Genomic DNA, 24,433 nt, shown 5'->3' with positions numbered 1-24,433 from the left:
GTGCGAGGAACATGCCCCATGGTTTGTCTAAGTATTTCTTAAACATATTTCACTGAAATGATTACACTGATAGACTAGGTTTTTGTAACATAGATGAAAATGGACGTTTTAAATGTTCTACTAATAAATTTGAGTGTGAAAATATACCAAGATCCGTCATTTTTTTAAATAATGAAAATAATTATGTTAATAGAGGGAAAATTAATGAACAAATGTGGGTTATTGCATATTGGCATATTAAATTCTTAAAATGTCTACTGATATCTTCTTTGCATGCAATAATTATTATTGGCAAACGGTTAAATTTTTAAGTTTCTGAACTTCTTGTTTCTGTGATTAAATTTTAAGGTACAATTTATACATTCATGTTTTATTTAATTTTTGTAAATGGAATTCAATATCTATTATGTGTTATAGTACCAATTTCTTTAACTGACATTAGTAATCAGGTAGATTATACCTCAGTGACCAATGAGAAAATTTTAATTAGATACCATTGACACCTTTTGAGTAATTTTAAATTTGACTACCATTAAATATAAAAGTCTCCTATAATCATAATTATAAATGAAAAAGGACACAAGCCAAAGTATGTAATCTGCATAGAATGCTGTATGTAAAATAGTTACAAAAATGCATATAACGTAGGCTAATTATAAATTCAATTAAGTAAATTAAGGCATTTATAACGACTTCAGCCAGCAGAAAACTCTCGCCCCTTGCTTCTTTTGTTTTGATGAGGGCGAAGGTACAGTAAAACTATGAAATAATTGTGAAATAATTTTGTTACCAGCAATAGAAAAGTCCTACCAACATCGTTTTTGCATGAATTTAAAACTCTATACATAACAAAGTAAGAAAATTTTGGTGTAGTATATATGATAAATTCATCAGAATGAAGAATATGTTTTATGTGACAGAATCAGAAGACTGAAAAACAGAGATGAAGAAATGCCAGCAAACTTCCACAACGAACTTTGCAAATGGGCGCTAGAATGTAAGTAATTATTATCTCTTACTTTACAATCATTACGGGAAGTTAATGATATCGGTGCTTGCAATTAAATCGGTGTTTCTCAGGTTGAAAACCAACCTAGAGCAACTGACATTTTAACAGAATTGACAATGACGACGATTTATTATTATTATTATTATTATTATTATTATTATTATTATTATTATTTCGTGGAGTAAGAGAATACAAGGGAGGGAAAAGTAATTTGGAGAGCTCTACAGCCGGTGAAAAAGAAAGCATCCGCTGAACTCTGGAGACTTACCACCAGGTCGAGGGCCCTTTGGATTAAAACACACATATTGCAGTCATTTTATAGATATTCTACTCAAAGTGTTAATTTATATCAAATAGTTCCTGAGAAAAGTGCATCTAAATACTATATGTGAAAAAGACAGAAAAGGAGTATTATTGAGTCCCTAAAAATTGTTATTTATGATACAAGTTCGTAAAGATTCTCTTCTTGGCACGAGTACAAAGTTTCTGAAACGATTGCAAGTCGAGTTTCAGAAACACACGAGGGTCAAAAAAGATAACTTTAAGAATGTGTGTATGTTTCATGTTTTCTTCTACTACAGCACAAATTCACATTAAATAAATATCTCAAGTTGGAGAGATTATAAGATCACGATTTTTAGCCGTGTAAACTCAGAACCATTAAGAAATAGTATCCATGGAATTACAACTTATTTAATTCATGATCACGATTTCAATGCCGTCTAAACCGACCATACAATCAACAAAGCGGTTAGGAAAAGCTGAATGCTACATATTCTTGCAATGAGTACTACAGAAGTAACTTCAGAATAATACGGGCTAAAATGTAAGTATGAATGTTAAATTTGTAAAAAAGAGAAAGAATATATATATATATATATATATATATATATGGCTTATTTAACGACGATCGCAACTGCAGAGGTTATATCAGCGTCGTCGGTGTTCCGGAATTTCGTCCCGCAGGAGTTCCTTTAAGTGCACGTAAATCTACTGACATGAGCCTGTCGCATTTAAACACACTTAAATGCCATTGACCTGGACCAGGATCTAACCCGCAACCTCGAGCACAGAAGGCCAGCTGTATACCGACTACGCTACCAAGGCCGACTTAAATTTGTAAATTTATTATTCGTGTTACGTGTAACATTTACGTCATGAAAGATTGAGGTAAGGCATTAACTTCTTATTGAATGAAATTTGTAAATTAAATAATGCATTTTCTTAGGCAGTATGTAAAGTGATTACAGTAGAGCATCAATTATCGGAATATCGATGAACCGAAACATCAGTTAACAGAAAGTGTTCCAGCCGGCAAATTCAAATTTGAGCGCGCGCCATGTAGAAGTTTCGCTAGCGCTATTTGTGAGATTTAGCGGCAAAAAACCAGTCTCAGCTCTAAAGCAAAAAAAAAAAAAAAAAAGGACTTGTTTAATGACCATTTTGAACTTGTCAAACTAGGCTAGTCAGTTCTCTGTGTTATTTGTAAGACGTGTGGTGCAAAATATATACTGTATGCACAGTTCTGTGTTTAATATCAGTGTTTCTTTGTTTCATACTGATCCTATGACACCTGTACAATTTGTTTTCGTAATTGATCGGTTATCCGAAAAATCAGTTATCCGAACACACTCCGTCCCCAATTGTTTCGGATAATCGATGGTCTACTGTACTTACATTTTTGCTCACTATCGTTTTAAAGGATAACTTTTTTTTTATGAATACATCCTTTTGAAAAAATTATTGCTTACTATATGCAGGAAATGACTCTTAAATATTGCTTTGTGTTGTGGTAGAGTTTCATTGAATTATCTTTAAAACTACCAAGGTTTGAAGTATTCAAATTTACAAGCGGTCGAAGCAACCCTTTAATTCTCCAGTGTCTTTAACTGATTGAAAATTCAAATATATATAAGAGTTCAGGAACTATTTTTAAAGGATTTTATGGTCTCGTGAGGTCTATTTCTCCTAAAGCTAAGGATGGTAATACTGCAGTTGGATTTATCTGCGGAACGCGTCACGGAAACTTGTAAGGAACAGATCTCAACGTTCTTCCGGATTATTAATGACCTACACAACAGCTTTCACAAGGAACAGAAGTCAGACAAGCGCCAAGAGAGGCAGCGATTTACAAGGCTTGCAAACTTTACGACTTGTGTTTCGGCCTCCCACTAATGCCTCAAAAATATGATGCATCGTGAAGGAGTACTAAAACACGCGATGAATCCTTTGGACGAATGATAAATTTCTGTGAATAATAATAATAATAGTAATAAAATAATTTGTGTCAAGAGGTGGAGGATATGATGTTGATAATGATTAAATCTAGAGAATCTGAAAGCAAATACTTACATAAATAATCTTTGAAAAGTAATTGATTCCAAGAACCTTCACACGAACGTCAAGAAATTCCCCATTCAAAAATAAGTCTCGTCGAAAATTCAGAAAACACCAAAATGTAACAAAATAATCAGAGTTGGCTATATCATGAAGACAACCTGAAGTTTTGTTCATGAATAAGTGATGATAGAATTGCTTTTAAGGTAAATCTCAGTAGTGACAACTCCTTTTAATGTTGACATCAGGCACAACAGACACAGAAATCTCCCATTGCACCCGCTCGTACAGTGCACGTTGTCCTTCCTGACGCTAGGCACTATAAAGCATTGGTTTTTCTGAACCGACGAATGCGACATGCGAGACGTGAGGCCCGCCTCGCACAAAACCGGACTACAGGAGAGGTAGTGAGTGGCTTCTATAACTGCGAAAAGCGAGATCTGCGCACCACGCAACTATAGAAACCACTCACTATCTCTTGTGTAGTTCGGATTTGTGCGAGGCGGGCCTCGCGCCTCGCACGTCGCATGCGTCGGTTCAGAAAAACTAAGGCTTAAAGGTCGGTTTTCACATAGGGTACTGTGCCATGACTGTGTCGTGCGTCGTTGGTTTTCACATGAAGTACTGTGCAGCGATTTACGTGGACAGTTTTTCTTCATATTTTGCAATTTACATACGCCTCTTCTTCTTCCTGACTATTTTTAATCATGGTACTGTCGAGGAAGAAGTCATAGCTTGAGTTACAAAAGCGGGAGAGAGGAAAACGAAGAGGAAAAATGTATGGATTCATGATTTGTGGAGGGCACGCTTAAAATATGATCCAGTGAAGTGATCATGTTCTTGACCACTGTTCTTCCAGTCCAGGAGAAACAAGGAGTTCGACGAACACATAACAGAACAAAAGAGAAATGCAATAATAGAACCTTCAGAAGCTCCAGATGTCTGGTGCTATATTCGAATGAAGAGTGGAGACACCCGAAGCTACCTGAAGACAATCTACGAGCGGTCTCATGCAACGTTTTCACATATAGGACTGTGCGCGTACTGTGTCGTAACCACCGGGGATGAAGGAACAGAAACCGCTTCGCCAAGTGATTCCAGACAGTACAGTCCGTGCACGGTCTCCTATGTGAAGACCGAAAACAGCTTGTCAATATAAGTCAAAATATGAAAAGTGCTACTTTCCCATTCACGAAGACACGACACAGTCCCCGTACAGTACCTAATTTGGAAACCATTCTTAATCTTAACAACGTTGAGCACTGCTTTTAAGCACACCAATCGATTCGCTTCGATGTCCTCTATAAATCCTGATGCCCTTTCATCAATTTCGTCTTGGCTTTTTCAGTGACAATCTTCAATATTTTGACATTCTGTTGTCACATTTCAATTTACACGCCACCTATTTGATTGTTTTAAATTATATTGTGATGCAGAGTATTATATCTTAAATAACTCTTCATACCCTTTCAAATGACACTTTGATCATCGAAATACAATACGCCCACTCAGTCTGAAATTATAGCCGATACTAAAACGAAATGGCGCTGCAATCGGCAACGTTTTCTTTTCCTAGCTACGCTGTGATGTTGTTATCAGCGTACATAAGTGTTATGTTATCTCTTGAATATACTAATTATGTCCTCTATACGATGGTGTACTTCACTTAGCTATAGGTTGTATAGTTCCTGAGATGTAAGCTTTGACCACGGCGTATCGAAAAATGTCGCGTGTCGTTTTCATAGTGTCATCCGTACCTCGGACCGAAAGAAAAGACGTACTCACGTCAAAATTTTCGTAAATCGGACCGAAAGAATAGACACATTCACGTCAAAATTTCCTGACTCTCTCCTAAAGAATATACGTACTCATGTCAAAATTTCGTAACTAGGGTCGAAAGAATAGACGTACTCGTACTAACGACGTCAAAATTTTCTAACTCGGGGGTGAAAAAACAGATGTAATCACGTCAAAATTTCCTAACTCTCACCCAAAGAATAGACATATTCTCGTCAAAATTTCGTAAGTTCCTTAAGAAATGTAGATTTTTTCCCTACTGTGAAACAGACATTGTAATACTATTTAAAGAAATACTGGGAAACGTATTCTATTATCGACATACGTGCATATTACGTGGCCTTGAGGTGTCATGGCATCAGCCCAATGCTATTCGACCCACTCTCGGCCCAGATCCGTAGTAAACACACTGTAATATAATGTAATCTGTGGCACGACAGCCCATGAAGGACAAGGGCGACTAGTCGACTGCTGGCCTCACGTCCACGTGCCTCAGCAAAAGGGAAAAATCATTCTACTAGTTAGGAGGTAATCAAATTGAAAATTCAATTTTTTCATTTGAGTTGTTAAATTCTAGGCGAAGATATCTGTCACTGCGAACCTGAAATATGCATTCCTTTGAATATTGTAGGACAATGTTGGATCTTATGTTTGTATGTAAACATTATATTTAACGTAATGGGATTCATTATAACTTTTTAATAAATGTACAGTACCACGTGTATAGTAACTCTTTTATTTCAGTAACAATTCATGCCACAATCCAACTACTGCTAAGTCTTATGATTATTCATTGATTTTTAGTGATTTAAATATATTTTTGAAGAATTTGGTATCTAATTCACAGCCATCTCTTTGGTGGCACTGGACAAACGTCTAGGATGTCTGGCCGATAATCTGGCACCTGATTCAGAACAACAACAAATGATTACTGCAGGTATAGAGATCATTGAAGGATTCTTCAAATTGGATTACGGACCGTCATACTGGAAATACGTCAGCACACCTACGTGGAAAAAATTCGTTAAATCTATGGACTGCTTCACGAAGTAAGTAACAAACGAATTTTGTTAGAAAAACGAGACAAGATTAGCAAGAAAAAGGATGCTTCATTGAAGAAGTAAGATACAGATTATTTAATAACACTGCACGAACAATGTGAGTGATGTAGCGTTAATTGGATTGATAATACTGAGATATTATTTAGCGAGATGAGTCTGAAAATGCGCGATATTACCTGAAATTTACCCCAAAAAATGAGATAAGTCTCGGAGGAAGCCCAATCAATTAGTCAGTCACATCTAATACCAATGTCCATAATTTTATAATGGAAAACCTCAAAGATTAAAAGTTCACCAGAAATATACATGTTCGTATTTGGATAATCAATGCCTTGTTTTATTCAGTCCCGATGTCTAAATATTGTCATCCATGTTAATTTTTAATAGGTCTAAACAAAAATTACTATACTATTGCGTTAGCGGAATATTTCTGTTAACCTGGTGGATTATATTATTCAGTTTCTGAAATTCAATCAACTCCACACTTTATCTCAATTATTTCCAACTTTCTTCTCAATTTCTTCCTTCCTCATTTCTCCACAATTCATTCCTTTCTCTTTTCTTCCATAATTTCCACCTTCCATTTTTACTGTCCAATTAGTTCCATCTTTATTTCGCAAACCATTCCTTAAAAAATGTTCCTCCTCTATTCGTTCCCTCCATCTCTTCCTCAAAATTTGTATTTCTATATTTTATTCCTCAAATCTTTCCTTTCAACTTTTCTTCCTCAATTCTTTCTTTTCACCTTTTCTTCCTCAATTCCTTCCTTAAATTTGTTCTACCTTAGTTACTTTCTTGCATATTTCTTTCTTTGATTCCTCTCTTAAGTACTTCCTTTCTCATTTCCTTCCTTTTATCTTTTCTTCCTCAATTCTTTTCTTTCACTTCTTCAATTGCTTCTTTTAGTACTTTCTTCCTCAATTCCTTTCTTTCACGTTTCTATCTCTGTTCTTCCTTTAACTCTCGCAATACCAAGCGGAGTATTCCGGCTACCCCGACTATAATATTATTGTATAAAATCAATGTACGCTACAACAACCATTTGTAACTTTATAGTTTTGTTAAATAAGCTACTCACATCGCAACAATGCATTGTCCACTAAGGGCCTACACTACATTACATTTACACGAACATTTACATAAACACTCACCTTAGTACACGACATAACTCTTCCCAGACAGTGAACCCTATACTAAACAAAGACTCATTGAAACACATTAGTTAGAAAGACGTACCAATACCCTCTTCAACATGGCGTCTACGGTCACGCTTTTAGACAGGAAAGAGCATTACGGTGGTGCCTCCAGTTTAGTATAGAGCTCACTGTTCGCAGACACACATCATGCATAATGTGGCCGGCCGAGGCCGCAGTGTTGTGGAATTTGAAAATGTGTCACAGTCCTGTCATCTATCCGCAGTATGCGGAACACAAATCACGCAAGTGAAGTGCGTAAGCATTAGATACACACATTATTATTATTATTATTATTATTATTATTATTATTATTATTAATTATTATTACTATTTCACAGCGTTGCATGGAAATATGTTGAAGAGGCGATGCAAAGAGTCAAGTCCCGAACTTGTGTCGCCGATGGTGATCTCAGTGTCTTGGAAAGGATTCTGATAAATGAGGCTGACCCCAGGATTGCGTTTGTGACAGCTCTTGACATGATGTTTGGAGGAATAGATACAGTACGTATATTTCTTACTTCATGTCACACAGTAAGACAATTAATTTTTCACATCCATTATAGGCCTAGTAACGTTTTATTTTTAATTGTGTTTTGCTTGCAGTATAATTAGAAAATGTGGAAACATATTAATTCTTTTTCGATCTTTTGCATATCTCTATTTATTTGATAGATCTTTTTTTATTTTGGGTTATTTTACGACGCTGTATCAACATCTAGGTTATTTAGCGTCTGAAAGATATGAAGGTGATAATGCCGGTGAAAAGAGTCCGGGGTCCAGCACCGAAAGTTACCCAGCATTTGCTCCTAATTGATAGATCTTACTTTTTACAATTTTTAATACATTAATCCTGAGAATTGTCGTTTAAATAGGCCTATGTATTTTTTTTAATATTGTATATGTTTGTGTATGTATGTATGTATGTATGTATGTATGTATGTATGTATGTATGTATGTATGTATGTATGTATGTATATGTAACAGAGGCCTTTCAGTGAGGAGGCGATCGATTAGGTCAGTATGCTTTCAAAGGACGAAAATTCATGCAAGGCTGTTGTTTTAAGAATACAGTAAAGTAAGCAATTTATAGTGAATAAACATAAATACGGTAATTCTCAACATCAGTAAGCCTAGTTTCTTAACAGTTTCTAAATAAAAACAATAATTTTTTTAACATATTCATACTTTCAATTGAATTACTCTGCAAGAAATAAAAACAAATTGCATTTGAAGTTCGGCAGTAATCAACTCTGTTCAGAACAAATAAACTTTATAACACATAGAGGTAGACTAGTAACCGCGGCTCTCGATTTCTACTGGCTGGAATCATACATCGAGTCTCTAACATTCTTGTCACAGCAAGAAGCATTCTCGGATTGGGCATTCTTCTGTTAGGAAATCTCATCTGATACCTTCTTAATGATTAATGGGAATTCTGTTTTGATTCCCGATAAATTATAAGCATATCTAGATACTAACTATTAGTAAATTTTGGCACAGTCCTTAATTTATTTATTTATTTATTTCAAATATACAGAATAAAGAAATATAATTACAAAACAAACAAAGAGAAATACAAATAAAATAATACAAGCAATATAAAAAGAAGATACAGTAGTATTAACAAAATTTGAGACCGAATGAGCAGCGCTCGTGCTCGGTCGCAGTTCAGATATAATATTAAAATAAAAAATAATAATATAAATAAATAAATAAATAACTAAATAAATGAATAAATAAATAAATAAATAAGTAAAATAAAATAGGAACTAAAATATAATTACAGCGGCAATGGAATTATGTAATATAATATTAACACTAGGGAAGAATAATATCGCACGTGAAAAGTAGGATTAATATATATTTCAAAGTTATAGAATAAAAATATAATATAGGTTGATTAATTCATACACATAGGCTATAAATTTATTTAATCAAATTGAAGATATTAACACGTTCCTAATTTTCTTGTTATATGTTAGTGGGTTACATGTTAGAAGTTCTGGGTGTAATTTAGTTAAAGCATTGTACAACCGAGGGCCAAAATTTATGCTATGCTTTAGACCAGCAGATGTGAGACATTTAGGTTCTACTAATGTTGAATTAATATTTCGTCTTGTGTCATAATTGTGTGTCTGTAATACAAACTTATTACGATTTTTATGATAAAATTTTAACAGCGTATACTTATAAATTTGTTCAATATTAAATACATTAAATTCAGAATAAATTAATTTAGTTGGATAATCGAAACGTTTCTTCAAACAAATTTTAATTATTCGTTTTTGTAGTAAATTTAACGGACTAAGATTAAATTTTGTACTTCCATCCCAAACAATTATACCATATTATTGAATTCACCTTTAGAACAGGCTCGCATAAAGTCTTGAGCCTTGGTTTTTCTGAACTGACGCGCGAGTTGCAAGGCCCGCCTCGCACAAATCCGGACTACGAGAGAGAGAGAGAGAGAGAGAGAGAGAGAGAGAGAGAGAGAGTGGTTTCTATAACTGCGAGATGCGAGGTCTGCGCACCTCGTAGCTATAGAAACCACTCACTATCTCTTGCATAGTCCGGATTTGTGCGAGGCGGGCCTCGCACCTCGCACTTCGCATGCGTCGGTTCAGAAAAACCAAGTCTTTACCGAGCAACCCTTAAGTGCAGCGCTGCCAAATTTCCCTGAAGGTTCCATCACACCGTAAATGTGTTTTTAATCAGTTAATTGGATATGTTGTTATACAAATGAAGAGTTTCTCGAAAAAATGCCAAAGGAATACTTTTTTCTGCCTTTTCTTCGTGTTAATATCTTACCACTCATATGTCTCAATATCCAATAGTTTTACCATAAACGGGATTAAAACTTAGGTCACAAATTATTATTTTTTCGGCTAAACCATTATTCAAATACGTAAATGACATTTGAGCTCTTGGTTACTTATAACCTAAATATTTGTTCTTAAAATTAATAGAGTTTTACCCCTTTCACCCTATATATCGGTTCTCTAAACATTTCTTCTTTAATTTCGTTTTTACAAAAGATACCGTAGTAAATGAAGTAATTAATATAGGAAATATGGCACCAAACTCTTTTGTTTAGGACAACAATAAGATTGATTACATAGCTGTATTTCCAATGATAAACGTCTCTGAACCAAAAATTCAGGGCCAGAGTAAATTAATTATACGTTTTGATTTGCGGAATTGAAGCAATCTTAGGAAACAGAACAAAAACAATTTACTGTAATCATTTCTCTATTCACATAATTGGTAATTGTTTTGGTTTCATGGTTTAATCTATGTTAATACATCTCCTTGCTTTGTGTAAACCTTTAAACACTTAAATAACTTTAATTAATATTTGAAATAATATTGAGTGGCATAGGTTGCAACTTTATTCTTTCATTTAAAAAATTTTAAACACAATACTTAACATATATTTGCCCATATTGTTTGTTCTACAAGGAACTCTACCAATTTTAATATCATTAAAAATTTATGGCAGAACTAAATCATTAACTATACTTAAAGTTATGAGTAGTAGTATACATACTTATTTCCCACTCTGTGTATTAGTTACATTACTTAAGTTTTATTCTCTTTATTTCTATAATTAAAACAGACACTTGTAATGAGGACACAGTGATATATGTACCCAATTTCAGACCACCAACACTGCGGCTATATTGCTGTATCACTTGACTAGGAATCCAGAGAAACAAGAGAAACTGTACGAGGAGACAAAGAAGTTCCTACCTAGTGCCAAAGACTCGCTGACTGCAGATAAGCTCGAATCAATGAAGTACCTGAAAGCCTGTGCCAAGGAGTCAATGAGGTGGGTGCCAAAACCCTAGTCTAGACATTGTTTTCAGGACAGAGATATTTATCTACCTTACGATAACGTATTAGGTTATTTATCAACAGTAATCTCACTAGACGTTTTGATTTATCTAGAGAAAATCAAAACTCGAGTGGGATTTAATTGACTATTACACGATTAGAAGAAAGTATATAAAGATTAGAAGTAACGAAGTACTCCAACACAATAAAATATTAATTGACTTACGAAAATACAACTGTCTTCAAATGTATTATTGTACCATCTCAACATTACAAATATTACGCTAGATGCATGCTAGATGGCAGTAGTGAGCAATGCCTTCTCGTCGAGAAGTTCTCAATCTACTGTATACACGATGGCAATGTTACTAGTCAAGAAGGCTTTGTTGATTCAGTTTCATTTTTATTAAAATGCAACATTCCACTTCAATTATCCGAATCCCAGCAATCAACGTCACTTGACAGATGATTTTCAATAAATCTGAATATTAAGCAATCTCTGATACGTGACTATCCATAATATCATATAGCAGAAGCTATAACATAACCTAACTAATATACACAAGTGTTAGAAAAGTTTTAATTAACGATGATGACATAAAAAATAAATATGAATAATTTTGAAAGGGACAATTATTGAATGTACAATTTTCAAATTTGAGTGTGGTTGTTGGTTCAATTGATGTTATATTGGACGTGTGCGTAATAGAAGTGGAACTTGTTGATTTAGGCCTACATGGTGTATTCAACTTATTCAGAATTTCCGAATGAATAATTTTAAAAGGAATAATTATTGAATGTACAATTTTCAAATTTGAATATGATTGGTGGTTCAATTGATGTTACATTGGACGTGTGCGTAATAGAAGTGGAACTCGTTGATTTAGGCCTACATGGTGTATTCAATTTATTCAGGATTTCCGAATGGTGCTCTTCATTTATTTGTAAATCGGATTTCAGAAGATGCATAGGTATGATAAGTGATTTTTATTAATTCTTGTTCTTGAATGCCAATGCGAGTCATATTTGAAACTGCTGTGCATCGACTGGAGAGGTTTGTAATTATATATATATATATATATATATATATATATATATATATATATATATATATATATTTGACGTCCAGACCAGCGCAGTTTCAACTGTTGGCAAACAAAGAAACAAATGCTAGGGACGCGATAAAATTAAACAAATGCTAGGGACGCGATAAAATTGTGCGATAAGCAGCCATGATTGGTTGAAATACGTCCTTTCGTACCGTTTTATTGGTCAAAAGTAGTATGACGTAGTAAGAGAGTAATAGTCACAGTAAAAAGTCACGCACGTTAACAAATACCTACTCGATCAATTTCTACGTTTCTTAAGGCATGCTAACAAACACTACATGTCATTAATAAGTGAAGAATATATTTCCATGATTTAAAATCTTTAAAATACCAAGCTAAGCACATAAATCCTTTCGCGGAATTTTATTATATTTATTCATTTAATTCATAGTTATCTCGTATTCACTACGTAGTTAGGTTAAATTCTCGCGGAACGGATTTGTGACAAATTCTTTTTTTTTTTTTCTTTTCGTAATAATTATGTTTGCGAGATGTTATCTAATCATATCTGAAAAGGATTTTATTGCTCTGCAGCTACGTGATAATTATAATTGTAATTATTTACCCTGGAATTTTAATAACTAAACGTAATGTAGGCCTATAACTATTAAAGTACTGCTATTTCCTAATGATGTCCAACTGGAAAAATCTAACAATTAATTACAAAGATTTTACTACAAGCCATGTATTATAGACTTTTAACTGCAAAATTTGTACAACAAAATCAGGAGTAAAGGTATGTTATGAAAAAAACCGGTAAGATAAAAATATTGCAATTAAAATACCATACTCCAACAGGCCATAAACTTGTAATATCTCGGATGTAAAATTACATACTGATATTGATATCGTCGTTGTTCCTGCAATAACTTCTGCAACTTGTGCAAAATATAACATTTTTCACTAGGAAGAAAAACACATTTATTCATCCTATCATCATAGGAGACTGTGAATTCTTACATTTTCAAACAAAGAAATATAATTGCATATAGGAGATTTTATTATTTTCTGTATCACTATTTAAGTTATTTAATAGAGCAAAAATCTGAAAAATCGATAAATATGTCACATAGTAGTTATTGCAAGAATAACGACGATATTTATTTGTTAGCCAATTTTACAATTCGTAGTATGGTGGACTTTTACATTTCTGCTTTTAAATCCACCTTCAATTTAATATATATCACTCTTTTATGTTAATATATGCCTTTGTCAAGAATTTCTTGATTACTTCCTATTTAACTGAATTTCTATCTATCCTCTTCTCTTCTCTCTGATAGCCTACCTATAATGTCTCCCTTCCATTTCTCGCCTTTCTATTTAATATTGCATATTGCTTTCCTTAATAATTTGCAATCATTCTTTTCCATCTCTTTTCTCCTAAATTATTTGTCTACAGTTCCATTTTCTCTATTTTACAACACCTATATCACTTATCATTTCCCTATTGTTTTATGCTACATTTATTTACGTATTTACCTGATGTAAAATTATATATAATTTTAAGGATTGCATTGACAAACTTACAAAAGATAAACACGTTATTAATATTAAATAAAGAGACATACAGACACGCCCAACTTCCGTTCTACAAGGTAATGGGCAGGCTTCGCATTTTCATCACAAGAGCTATATTGGATAGAGTAGTTTTTCCTGGTACATTAATGACGTCAGTCAAAGGTACAAGCAGGTTACAAGACCTCTGTGAGTTCTGACTTGTGTTATGTAGAAGCGCACGTTGTTACGTATGTTTTTATGTCGATGAGTTCATTGTGATCCAGTTCAGTCATAGAGGAGGCACACCAGGAGACAAATTCCGCCATCAATATCTACACTTCAATTGTTTATTTCGGAATTTGGAAATGACTATTTTCGTGTAAGAAATAGTAACATATTCTTAGAATGTATACTTTTTGTCATTGCAATAGTAGTTATTTCAATAAATAAGTGTAAATTATTGTTTGTATATATGTGTAAAACTTCTGTTGTTTATTATCAGATTATTAATTTTGAAATTCAGTTGTAATCAATGGCGTGGAAAATAGCCTATACTTGTTCAAAACGATTCGATTCTGCAAACCATGAAAATTAAGTTGCAGTGTTGTCCTGATATGCTCCATTATATTTTACATTCACCGTAGGCCTACTGTACCGCCACTTACGCAGTAAGCGCCAAACATTTGAACTCCGTCCGTACAAGGCTATATTCCTCGATAAATTCAGCGTGACAAAAATGCGAAGCCTGGTAATGAGTGTGCCGATACTTTTGTGTAGATGTGAGTATTCGGTTCCAAATAATGAAAAAAAAAATCGAATATAAACAGCAGAAATGGCATTCCTAAGAACTGTGGATGGCTGCTCATGATATAAATTATTTATAAATGGATAAACAATATACCAGACCAGCTATAAGGCCACCGGAGTGGCTCAGTCGGTTAAGGCGCTTGCCTGCCGGTCTGAAGTTGCGTTCGGGCACGGGTTCGATCCCCGCTTGGGCTGATTACCTGGTTGGGTTTTTTCCGAGGTTTTCCCCAACTGTAATGTGAATACAAGGTAATCTCTGGCGAATCCTCGGCCTCATCTCGCCAAATATCATCTCGCTATCACCAATCTCATCGACGCTAAATAACCTAGTAGTTGATACAGCGTCGTTAAATAACCAACTAAAATAAACCAGCTATAAGTTATACAGGGACATCATTTTATATTTACTAACATTTTTAATATTAACCTGGCTATAACTTTAGAGAACCGGAAACACCGTTTGCTACCCCCTTCAACGACTGGAGTTCGATGATACTGGCGTAAAATACAAACAAATCACTTTACTAGGTATAGGAGGAAAGAAAAGTAGTTCATCCATTTATGTAGACTAGAAAATATCGCAATTTTCAGTTCGATAATTTCCATTAGGTTTTTGTTTAATCAAAATGCAGTACTATATTAAGAATAAGTGTTTTTACTCACGAACTGAGTTATCCATCCGAACGTATTCATTATGCGATACTGTCTACAGCACATTAGGGTACAATATAGAGAATGAAGATAAATTGAAAAATAATCATAATATGGATATTTAAACACATTTTTTTAAAATGGTGGCCGTTCATTTCGATACAGGCTTCAGTTCTTGTGTGCATATTATCGCACTATAGACTATTGAATCTAACTCCAATTGTTAGTTTCGTCCTTCGTACTAGCAACTCATGTTGAAATAATTGTGTACCTAATCTATAAAAGAGTACCTTACGTACTGTAAATTAAATCTTCACTTCTGCCCGACCCGCACAGATAAAATTACTCAGAAATGCTATCTACTGTCCGTCCAAGTGGTTATGCAGCAGGATCGTAGAAAGGTGAGAAATCACGTGACAGTTAATTACTTAACGAGGCCGTTTTATTTAAGTTATTTTAAACAGTTGTATAATATTACGTAAGCGACCAATTCCTAACAGAAATTAATGTTTTCAGAAAAGAGCTAAAACAGCCTAGCTTTTACAGAGGGACGAGCATAAGCAGGTGGGGAAATCGGGATGCGACGTAGGCAAACGGACAGTACCTGTGAGAACATATGATTCAACATTGAAAGCTCTTTCGTGACTGGAAAACGTGAACATATTTCTGGAAAATACTATACTCACTAACTCAGTGCTATTTACTATACGCGGTCTTGGTTCTGTGTGGAGGACAGTTGGAACTTCATTAGTAGAAGGGGTGGGAGTGAAGTACAGTCAAAAACTCAGGTACTATAAAAATTGAAGTAAAAATAAAATGATGTCCCTGTATAAAGACAAAGATAATCCAATTAGGACAAGGGCCTCCAATAAGCGCAGGGATGGAGCTTTCTTTGTTACCTGCCAGGGAAGCTGCTCCTGTTAAGAGTTATTCTCTTTTCTTTTAATTATGTTTATAATTCCTCTCTTCATTGTTCGCATTGTCCACCTGCATTTCCCCTGAAGTGATCCGCCCAACTCACGCGTGGTTTCCCGATGTTCCTATTTCCCATCCTTGGGTCCCAAGTTCTTTTCAGAGCTCACATTGTCGGATAAATCTGCACACGTGGCCACCCCACTTCTACTGCAGTTGTGCGGCCGTCGCCACATCAGTCATGCCCGTCTTCTTCCTTAAATCTGTGTTCTATACGCTGTCCCTAGCAAGACATTTTTGATAATGCCCTCCATTTTGGTGCACTGTCTTCTCCTTTCCTGTTAATGGCAATGTTTAGCAACCGTACATAGTAACAAGTGTCACACATTTCTGCAGCATATCTTTTTTCTTTGTGAGGATTTGGTGTTTGCCAGTCATAATGAATTTCATACTCCAAAATTTCCTTCATGAGTTCCAAGGATTCTGTCTATCCAAATTCAGTATTAATGAATTTAGTACTCCAAAATTTCTTCCAAGGATACTGTCTATACAAATCAATATTAATGAGCAGAATACTAAAACGTCTGGAATGAACATCTAAGAATGGCTGCTCAAAAGGCTATCTCAAAGATGTCCAATTGTAACTCGTACGAGATAACCTCTGACTTAAACAACCCGCAGCGCATATTCTTTAAGGTCGTTTTTTCTACTTCATATGGAAAGTTATTGACTTAGCAGAGCATGCTTTACGTGCAATATCTCCTGGTTCTATAGGTGTTTGGACACCCGTGTGCTATCTCATTTAGAAATACCGTACAAGTTAAAATAAAGAAGAAATCTAGGAAGGTCAAGAATAAGATAAATGGTATTACTTAGCCGGAAAAGATAAATATGGTATACACCTTTGTTGTTACCATTATGTTTTTCTTGATATTTGTAAAATCAGTTACTTATTTCTAGATATTTAGTCATTTTATTTTATCATTAATATATTAGGTTCTCAATATAATGCATTAGTGCTTTTTTGTCCGTTGTGATCTTATCTTTACTTGTATACTTTTATTACCCCTTTTTACACTTACGCATTTGTGCACTTTCTATTTGTACTATTTATACCGTTCCGCATGACTCGCATTTGGGAGATCCGTGTTTCGATTCCCGGACCAACAACCTGACTATGGTTTTTCCGCAGTTGTGTTAACTCTCGCTAGTGGTTTTATATTTTATTTTATCCGTCTTAGTATTTATTTTATTATTGTAAATATTTTTGTTTTATCACTGTTATTATTATTATTATTAATGAATTATTTTGTATTACAATCTTTGTATAATTTCTGTCACGATTATTCTATTATTATTATTATTATTATTATTATTATTATTATTATTATTATTGTTACTATTATTTATATCATCAGCATTATTATTTGAACCCTGTAAAATTTATGTAGACTACTGGACTGTACCCGAGCACGAGCAATTGCTCATTCCGGGTATCTATTCATATGTATTCAATTCAAATGTAAATTGTAAATAAATCTGAATTTGAATTTTAATTTGAATTTGAACTTAGGAAAATGTCGGGTTGGAATTTTCATTGCTACGGTCCATTTTCCTTCCCCTCCAATGTAGAAAAGAAATTTACATTTCATATCATTCATCTTCTTCATCTCATTCACTAGACATATTCAGGTCAAGACGCATGTCTTCATCCGCTCACGTGGGGAAGGGGGGGGTCCTCTCCGCAACCGTCCCGGGTTTCCAGCCTTCTGGAAATATCTCTGCCAGGATTAATTCCTTAAGAGCACTTCCAAGGGCGCTTCGACATCTTGGAAGGGCTGTTGGAATGGATCCTGTGCCGCTTGGTCACCTTGGCGGTATGAAATTAGGGCGGGAGGGGTAGAGACACCAATTGGGTGAGCGGGTGAGGGGTCATATGCGGCCGGTGGTCTGGTACATCTCATCCTCAATCATCCCATAAAAATTCGGGGTGCACAATAGGGCTCAGCGTGGCAGACGTGCAAAGGATATCCTTAATCCGTCCCTAGCGACCGTTACCTAACCTGTACGTATTTATAATTACATTTCCGTTTATTATTTACTTTTTCTCTCGGAATTTGTTTTTGTATATGCCTATTTGTATTCTGGTGGTGTGGTAAAGAAGGCCTGATGACCCTAACTCCGCCAGATTAAATAATAAATAAATAAACCTTGATGATTAAGATTACTATTATTATTATTCATCTTTCTCAGAATATTTTCAGAGAAGTTAAGATGATAGTAAGATACTGAAACAATTTTCATACTAAGAGGAAGTCAGTCCCATAAATATTTACAATATTTTTTTGTTGTTCATTGATTGATTGATTGATTGATTGATTCATTCAAAGTTTTCTGCCCAAGGGCAGGACTTCCACTGTAAATCCATCATTCTCCAATCATTCTTATCTTGTGCCTTCTTCCTTTTCTCCGCATATGATCCATATATCTTAATGTCGCCTATCTTCTTCTGGCCCGAACCCTTCTTCTGTTCATCATTCCTTACTTTAATTTTACGTTTCTTTTCACAGAATGTCTCCTGTAGCCTTCGGAAACGGAAGGACACTGAACAAAGACATGGTACTGTCTAACTATCGTGTGCCAAAAGGGGTAAGTCCGATTATATAAAACCAACTAAACTAATTTACAAGCCAATAACGCCGTCTAGAGGGCAACGGGTGGGCTCGTGTTCCAAGACTGTGCTCGGATGTGGGTTGAATCCCAATTTTCCTCAATTCTAAGTTTCATGCCAGATAATTCCATGAGGATTCACGGACTTGTCTCGCCAAATACAGTTTCGCTATTATCAATTCCGTCAAAGCTAAATAACCGCGATGGTGACATACATATAAATACATTCCAAGTAATTATACTCCTCATATAAAAGATGATATGACTTTGTCGATAAAGAAATCAGAAGCTGTTTCTGTGTAACAATGAAATAAAAGATGAATTAAAAGTAATCCGAGCCCATGAAGGGCCATGACCGACCAGCCGTCTGCTAGGCATACGTCCACATGCCGAAGCAGAGGTGAACGATCATCCAATCAGAATGGAGGTATCGTGTGGTTAGCACGATGAAAGATGATATAAGACATTATGAAACGTGTGACGAGTTCTAAATATTCCCATAAAACAAAGTATTACGTGATTCGTAAAGAATGCTTGCGCATCCTGTTTGCAGCCGGTCTCGTGTTAGCTACGTTCAGTGTAATATACGCATTCGTCTGGTGCAGTTGTTGGCGCGTAAACATTCGTTTGCTGGGTGTAGCGTTTTTTAACTAACGCAAATATTGACAATCCAGTTGACTGCGAAGTTCGGTAAGCTATTCAAAACCACCGCAAAGCATGTTCTCACATCGAATCGTTCTTATTCATGACAGTGCTCGCTCTCATACTGCTAGACAGATAAAGGACTTTCTGCGTGGCGAGAGCACCCTACAGTCCGGAATTGGCACCCTCGCGTTTTCACCTCTTTCTGCAGATAGGAGGCTAAAGGCCGACTGACCGACCGACTGAACAACAGACATGCTGACAGACTGACTGTCTGGATGATCGAATGGACACACTAACAGACTGACCGAAAATGATCTAAAGAACACTGTCATAGACAGGTTGGATTACGTCATGGACTGGTTCAATAAAAAAAAGTGACTTTTTATGAGGAAATACTTAAACAGGCCTCGAGATACAAGTGTCTAATGTCCAAGACGATTATGTGGAAGAGACAAAATTTGTATATTCAATTTCTTTAAGATTGTAACAATATTTTTATGGGCACTATTCATTACTTCACGAATGGCTTCTGGTACAAATTACTGAGAGAGTCAATCAATTATCCCCGTTATTCTTAATATGGCTGCAATTACTCCGCTGAAGGAATTACTTTAACAAGGAGCAATAAAAGAGTAATTGAACAAAGCGAGATTTTTTTATTTTTATTTCCATAGATGTAAAGCAATGTAACGTTTCGGAGCTATGTATCAGGGAAGGAAGAGTAACTATCTGTTGGATCTGTTACCAAGAGCTAACCATATAGACTAATGTAGAGGTGTGTTGCCCCGAAAAGTAATGTGTAAATCTATGACAAAATGTAAATGCCCAAAATACTTTGCATGCTGAACATCGTGAAACACTGAAATCGTACATTGTAACGGAATAAATTTTCACCTATAACTTGAGATAAAGAGAGCTGTTGATTACGCCTATCTGACGTTGATTATTAGTAAGAATGAACATGAAGACAGTGAAGGAAACGAGGAAAGACAAAGAAAATCAAGTTGGTCAGGATGAGGAAGACTGAGTGAGGACGGATCTGGAGGATGATGAGAATGTTGAGAATGATGAGGTAGGGGATGATGGTGAAAAGATTATGGTGACTGTGAGGAAAGTCTCGAGGAGGAGGATGAGTAAAGAAAAGGTGAAGAAGGGAAGAAAGAGATTCATGACAAATAATGAATTTAGGCCTATGAATTCTACTGATTAATCGTAAGCCAATTAATTTCTTACACACTGTTTTCTAATTATTACTATGTCTTGCATATTATAAAATTGAATTCTTTTTGTTTCAGACCAATGTATTCATGATGCACGAATTCCTGAGCAACAGGGAAGAAAACTTCCCCCAAGCCAACAAATTCGTCCCTGAACGATGGTTAAAAGGACCCAATGGGGAACCGGCAGAATCCAAAAAAACACACCCATTTGTGTATATGCCTTTTGGATTCGGTCCTAGAATGTGTCTGGGTCGACGATTTGCTGAAATTGAAATTGAAACTTTGATTGCAAAAGTAAGCTACAGATAAAAGTCAGTAAATAATACACGACGTATGATTGCGATACAGTTACAGATAAGAGTTAGTAAATAACATGCGAAGTCACTTAATCCATAGTTCAGAAGTCGGAATATAAGTGCACCCTAGCGGAGGTTTTGATACTACAAGGAATTTAGTTACACTTATTTGTCGACAGTGGCAGAGGGACAAGTACTAAGCTGATAGCCTCACATGCCACCTACTGTGCAATTAAGGCATTAATAGGACGTGAAAGAGAATAATTTAACCACAGTCCAGTATATACAGTCACGAAGCTTGGGATGATTTTTTTGTATTTCTCGCGATAGTTGCTAGCTGCTTGGAGCGCTGTGAGTACTAGGAACAATAGACTGTGTCACTGCCATCGTGATCTAATACATGCTATAAGGCAGACCATGTGACTCGCTTAACCCGATCAAACAACGGCGTTTCAACCATATAAGTTAAATTAGTTGGAATGCATAAAGAGTAACACATATTTCTCTAAAATGTAGTGTAATTGCATTAATAAAATTTAAAACAATGATTATGAGACACTTCAGACATAATTCCCTTGCGAGTTAAGATGTAATATTATTTTTGGTATCAAAATTACGTTATTGTTATAGGCCTACCTGCCTTTATTTCGATTAAATATTACGAAATTCTCTACATTAATTTATGTATTATTCAATAATTTTCAATTGGACCGCACGGATATTTATGTTGAAATTATAAGTTATGTTTACTGTACCAGTACTTCAATATCCGCATTTATACATTATAATTAAGCATAATGTCATGTATTATACCCCGCACATTCAATTTGTCTCTATTTGTATACTACAAATGAGTACTGAATTATTGTATTTATCTGCTACCTAAGAGACGAAATAACAATCGTACGTACACTAATTTCATATGAGTGGTATGGTAAATTTTCTATCTACAATTAAGGAAGGTAGATGTGCTAAATTAAAATCACAATCTTTTTTATTAAACCTCAAAATAGCTTCCATTCTAAACTTGAAATGTTGATGCGAACAGATTATGTTAACACGTAAAATTCTCTTCACATTAAAATAACACAGTTTGGCAATTATTTCTGCAACGTATTATGCAACAAGAAGTAAACGGAACTTATGGACACATTACACTAAATAAAACTTAGCTATGATACGCAATAAACTTCAATATACTATTTCACTGAGCTTCATACACTGAAATAGAAAACCAGAACATACATTACGGCCTGGTCTAGATCGAAAAGGCATTGACTGTGCCGTATTTCGCATTGCTATGAAAAGTTGTGCAAACTGTGAAATGTTCCTTATCGGTTGTAATAACTGTAAATGGCTAAAATACAATAACTTGAATAATAATATGGGACAAGGAGACGTTTGTAGTACTATAAATTGTAAGAAAAGGAGGTCAGAGTTATCCTTCTTCCGGAAGATCCAGGAAGGTGAGTTTATAAAATATAATATATACTTTATGGAAATAATATATAAACCTTATGTATTTCATATTTCAATTGTGGAAGGAAGGTGTTAATTTTTTCAAAAGAACACAATATCGAAAGTACAATACATTTTATCGTCTGCTAGGGAAAGGTTCTGTGATGAGACGATAATAGCAGTCCTGGTGGCTAGCAACTATCTATGGATGTATATTTATTAAGTATTCAGCTTCGTGACTATATAATAGACTGCGATTTAACCTTATAGGACTTTAACGTGTCGAAATACTCTGACACAGGTCACACGGCTTGAGGCTGGTTTACAATAAACCGGGAACGGAAACGACAACGAGAACGGAATAATTATTAAAATACATAGGCCTATATTTAAATGTGAGCATTCACAATTAACGATAAACTTCCCGAAGCTCGGGAACGGCAACTTGAGAATTGGCGAAGTTTTAACTGTATAGGGTAAACTAGGTAGTTATTGACCAGTATACGGTGATTGACCGGTTCCTTTTTTCAAGTATATTGTGAATAAACCACGATCGTGATTTCACTTTTTGCTGCATATACCTCTAGTAGCAACCCTTATTTGTGGTTAGTTGTCGCTGTTCATCCCACTGAGTTAGTGTCTGTTGTCTGAGAGGACTGAAATCGATTGGAAATGCAACTGAACGTAAACAAGTGTAAGTAACTAGAGAAATTGCTAAGAATAATGCACGCAATAATTTATTTATTCTGCAAAGGATACATAAATTCTGGTGCTCGTTTTTACACTCACAGTGTGAGAAAAGGTATAAGGTTTCCGTCCACAGAATATTATTTTGTTAAAGTTTTTATATGACATACAAATGCCCCGTGGTCAATCACTATAAAGTGAATGGCCGCAAACTACAGTGATTGGTCGTTCATAAATTATTTGTTAGAATAATGACCAATTTGCTCCAATTCTATATATGTTATCGGTTAAATGATGGGGATTTTTACAGGACTGATACTATATTATAATGCCTAAGCCAGGTAAAGTGCATTATACAGGGGAAGCTTTACGAAACGCTACAGAACCTGTCCACAGTGGATTTGATTTAAATGAAGCTGCCAAGAAGTTTGGTATCCTAAAAGCAACCTTAGCGTCCAGAAGCAAATATCCCGTTGAAGGAAAAGTGTTCTTTGGTCCTCGTCCAGTGCTGGGTGAAGCCATTTGTAATAACATCAGAGAAATGACACACACTTGCTTCTGATAAGGCACAAAAGAGAAAAATGGAAGAAGAGGCAAGATAAGGAAGGAAGCGAATAAGAAATGAAAGAAAAGGCAGCGAGAAGAGTTCTTTTCTTATTTTTTTAACTTGGTTATTTAACGACACTGTATCAACTATGAGGTTATTTAGCGTCTATCGGATTGATGGTAGCGAGATGGTATTTGGCGAGATGAGGCCGAATATTCGTCATAGATTACCTGAAATTTGCCTTACGGTTGGGAAAAACCTCGGAAAAACCCAACCAGGTAATCAGCCCAAGCTGGAATTGAACCCGCGCCCGAACGAAACTTCGGATCGGCAGGCAAACACCTTTGCCGACAGAGCTACGCCGGTGGCGAATAGTTCTTAATGAGAAAGATCAGAAGAAGAGAAACGAAACAGACAAGAAAAAAGTGAAAATTGTGAAAATGTGTTGTTCAATCACTAATAAATGAGTATTCAATAACTGTGCAGTAGACGGTCAATCACTAATAAGCGTGTGGTCAATAACTGTGCAGTAGACGGTCAATCACTAATAAGCGTGTGGTCAATAACTGTGCAGTAGACGGTCAATAACTGTAAAAGTGGACTTGTTGTGTTTATTTAATTTATCTTTGCATTAAAATTTTATTTTTTCTTTTGTTTATTGATTTTGATTTGTTTCTGAATCTTCACTTGATCCAATGCC

At 35.2% G+C, this 24,433-nt stretch overlaps 2 protein-coding genes across 2 annotated transcripts in view; one reads left to right on the top strand and one right to left on the bottom strand.

The window, feature by feature from the left end:
• Positions 1-24,433, bottom strand: part of LOC138693464 (zwei Ig domain protein zig-8-like) — a 1,129,977-nt gene that overhangs the window by 1,064,328 nt on the left and 41,216 nt on the right. The gene's annotated exons all lie outside the window — the stretch shown is intronic.
• LOC138693463 (probable cytochrome P450 49a1) overlaps positions 1-24,433 on the top strand; it is a 53,797-nt gene that overhangs the window by 25,168 nt on the left and 4,196 nt on the right. The window contains exons 5-10 of the mRNA XM_069817446.1: positions 921-997; positions 5,991-6,192; positions 7,739-7,901; positions 11,060-11,229; positions 18,781-18,859; positions 20,821-21,039. Of these exons, the coding sequence (XP_069673547.1) occupies positions 921-997; positions 5,991-6,192; positions 7,739-7,901; positions 11,060-11,229; positions 18,781-18,859; positions 20,821-21,039 (910 nt within the window). The remainder of the gene's footprint in view (positions 1-920; positions 998-5,990; positions 6,193-7,738; positions 7,902-11,059; positions 11,230-18,780; positions 18,860-20,820; positions 21,040-24,433) is intronic.

Source organism: Periplaneta americana, chromosome 17 (assembly GCF_040183065.1).
Source record: "Periplaneta americana isolate PAMFEO1 chromosome 17, P.americana_PAMFEO1_priV1, whole genome shotgun sequence".
Classification (NCBI taxonomy): domain Eukaryota; kingdom Metazoa; phylum Arthropoda; class Insecta; order Blattodea; family Blattidae; genus Periplaneta; species Periplaneta americana.
Note: the sequence above shows the minus strand (reverse complement) of the source record. Positions and strands in the feature narration are given on the sequence as shown.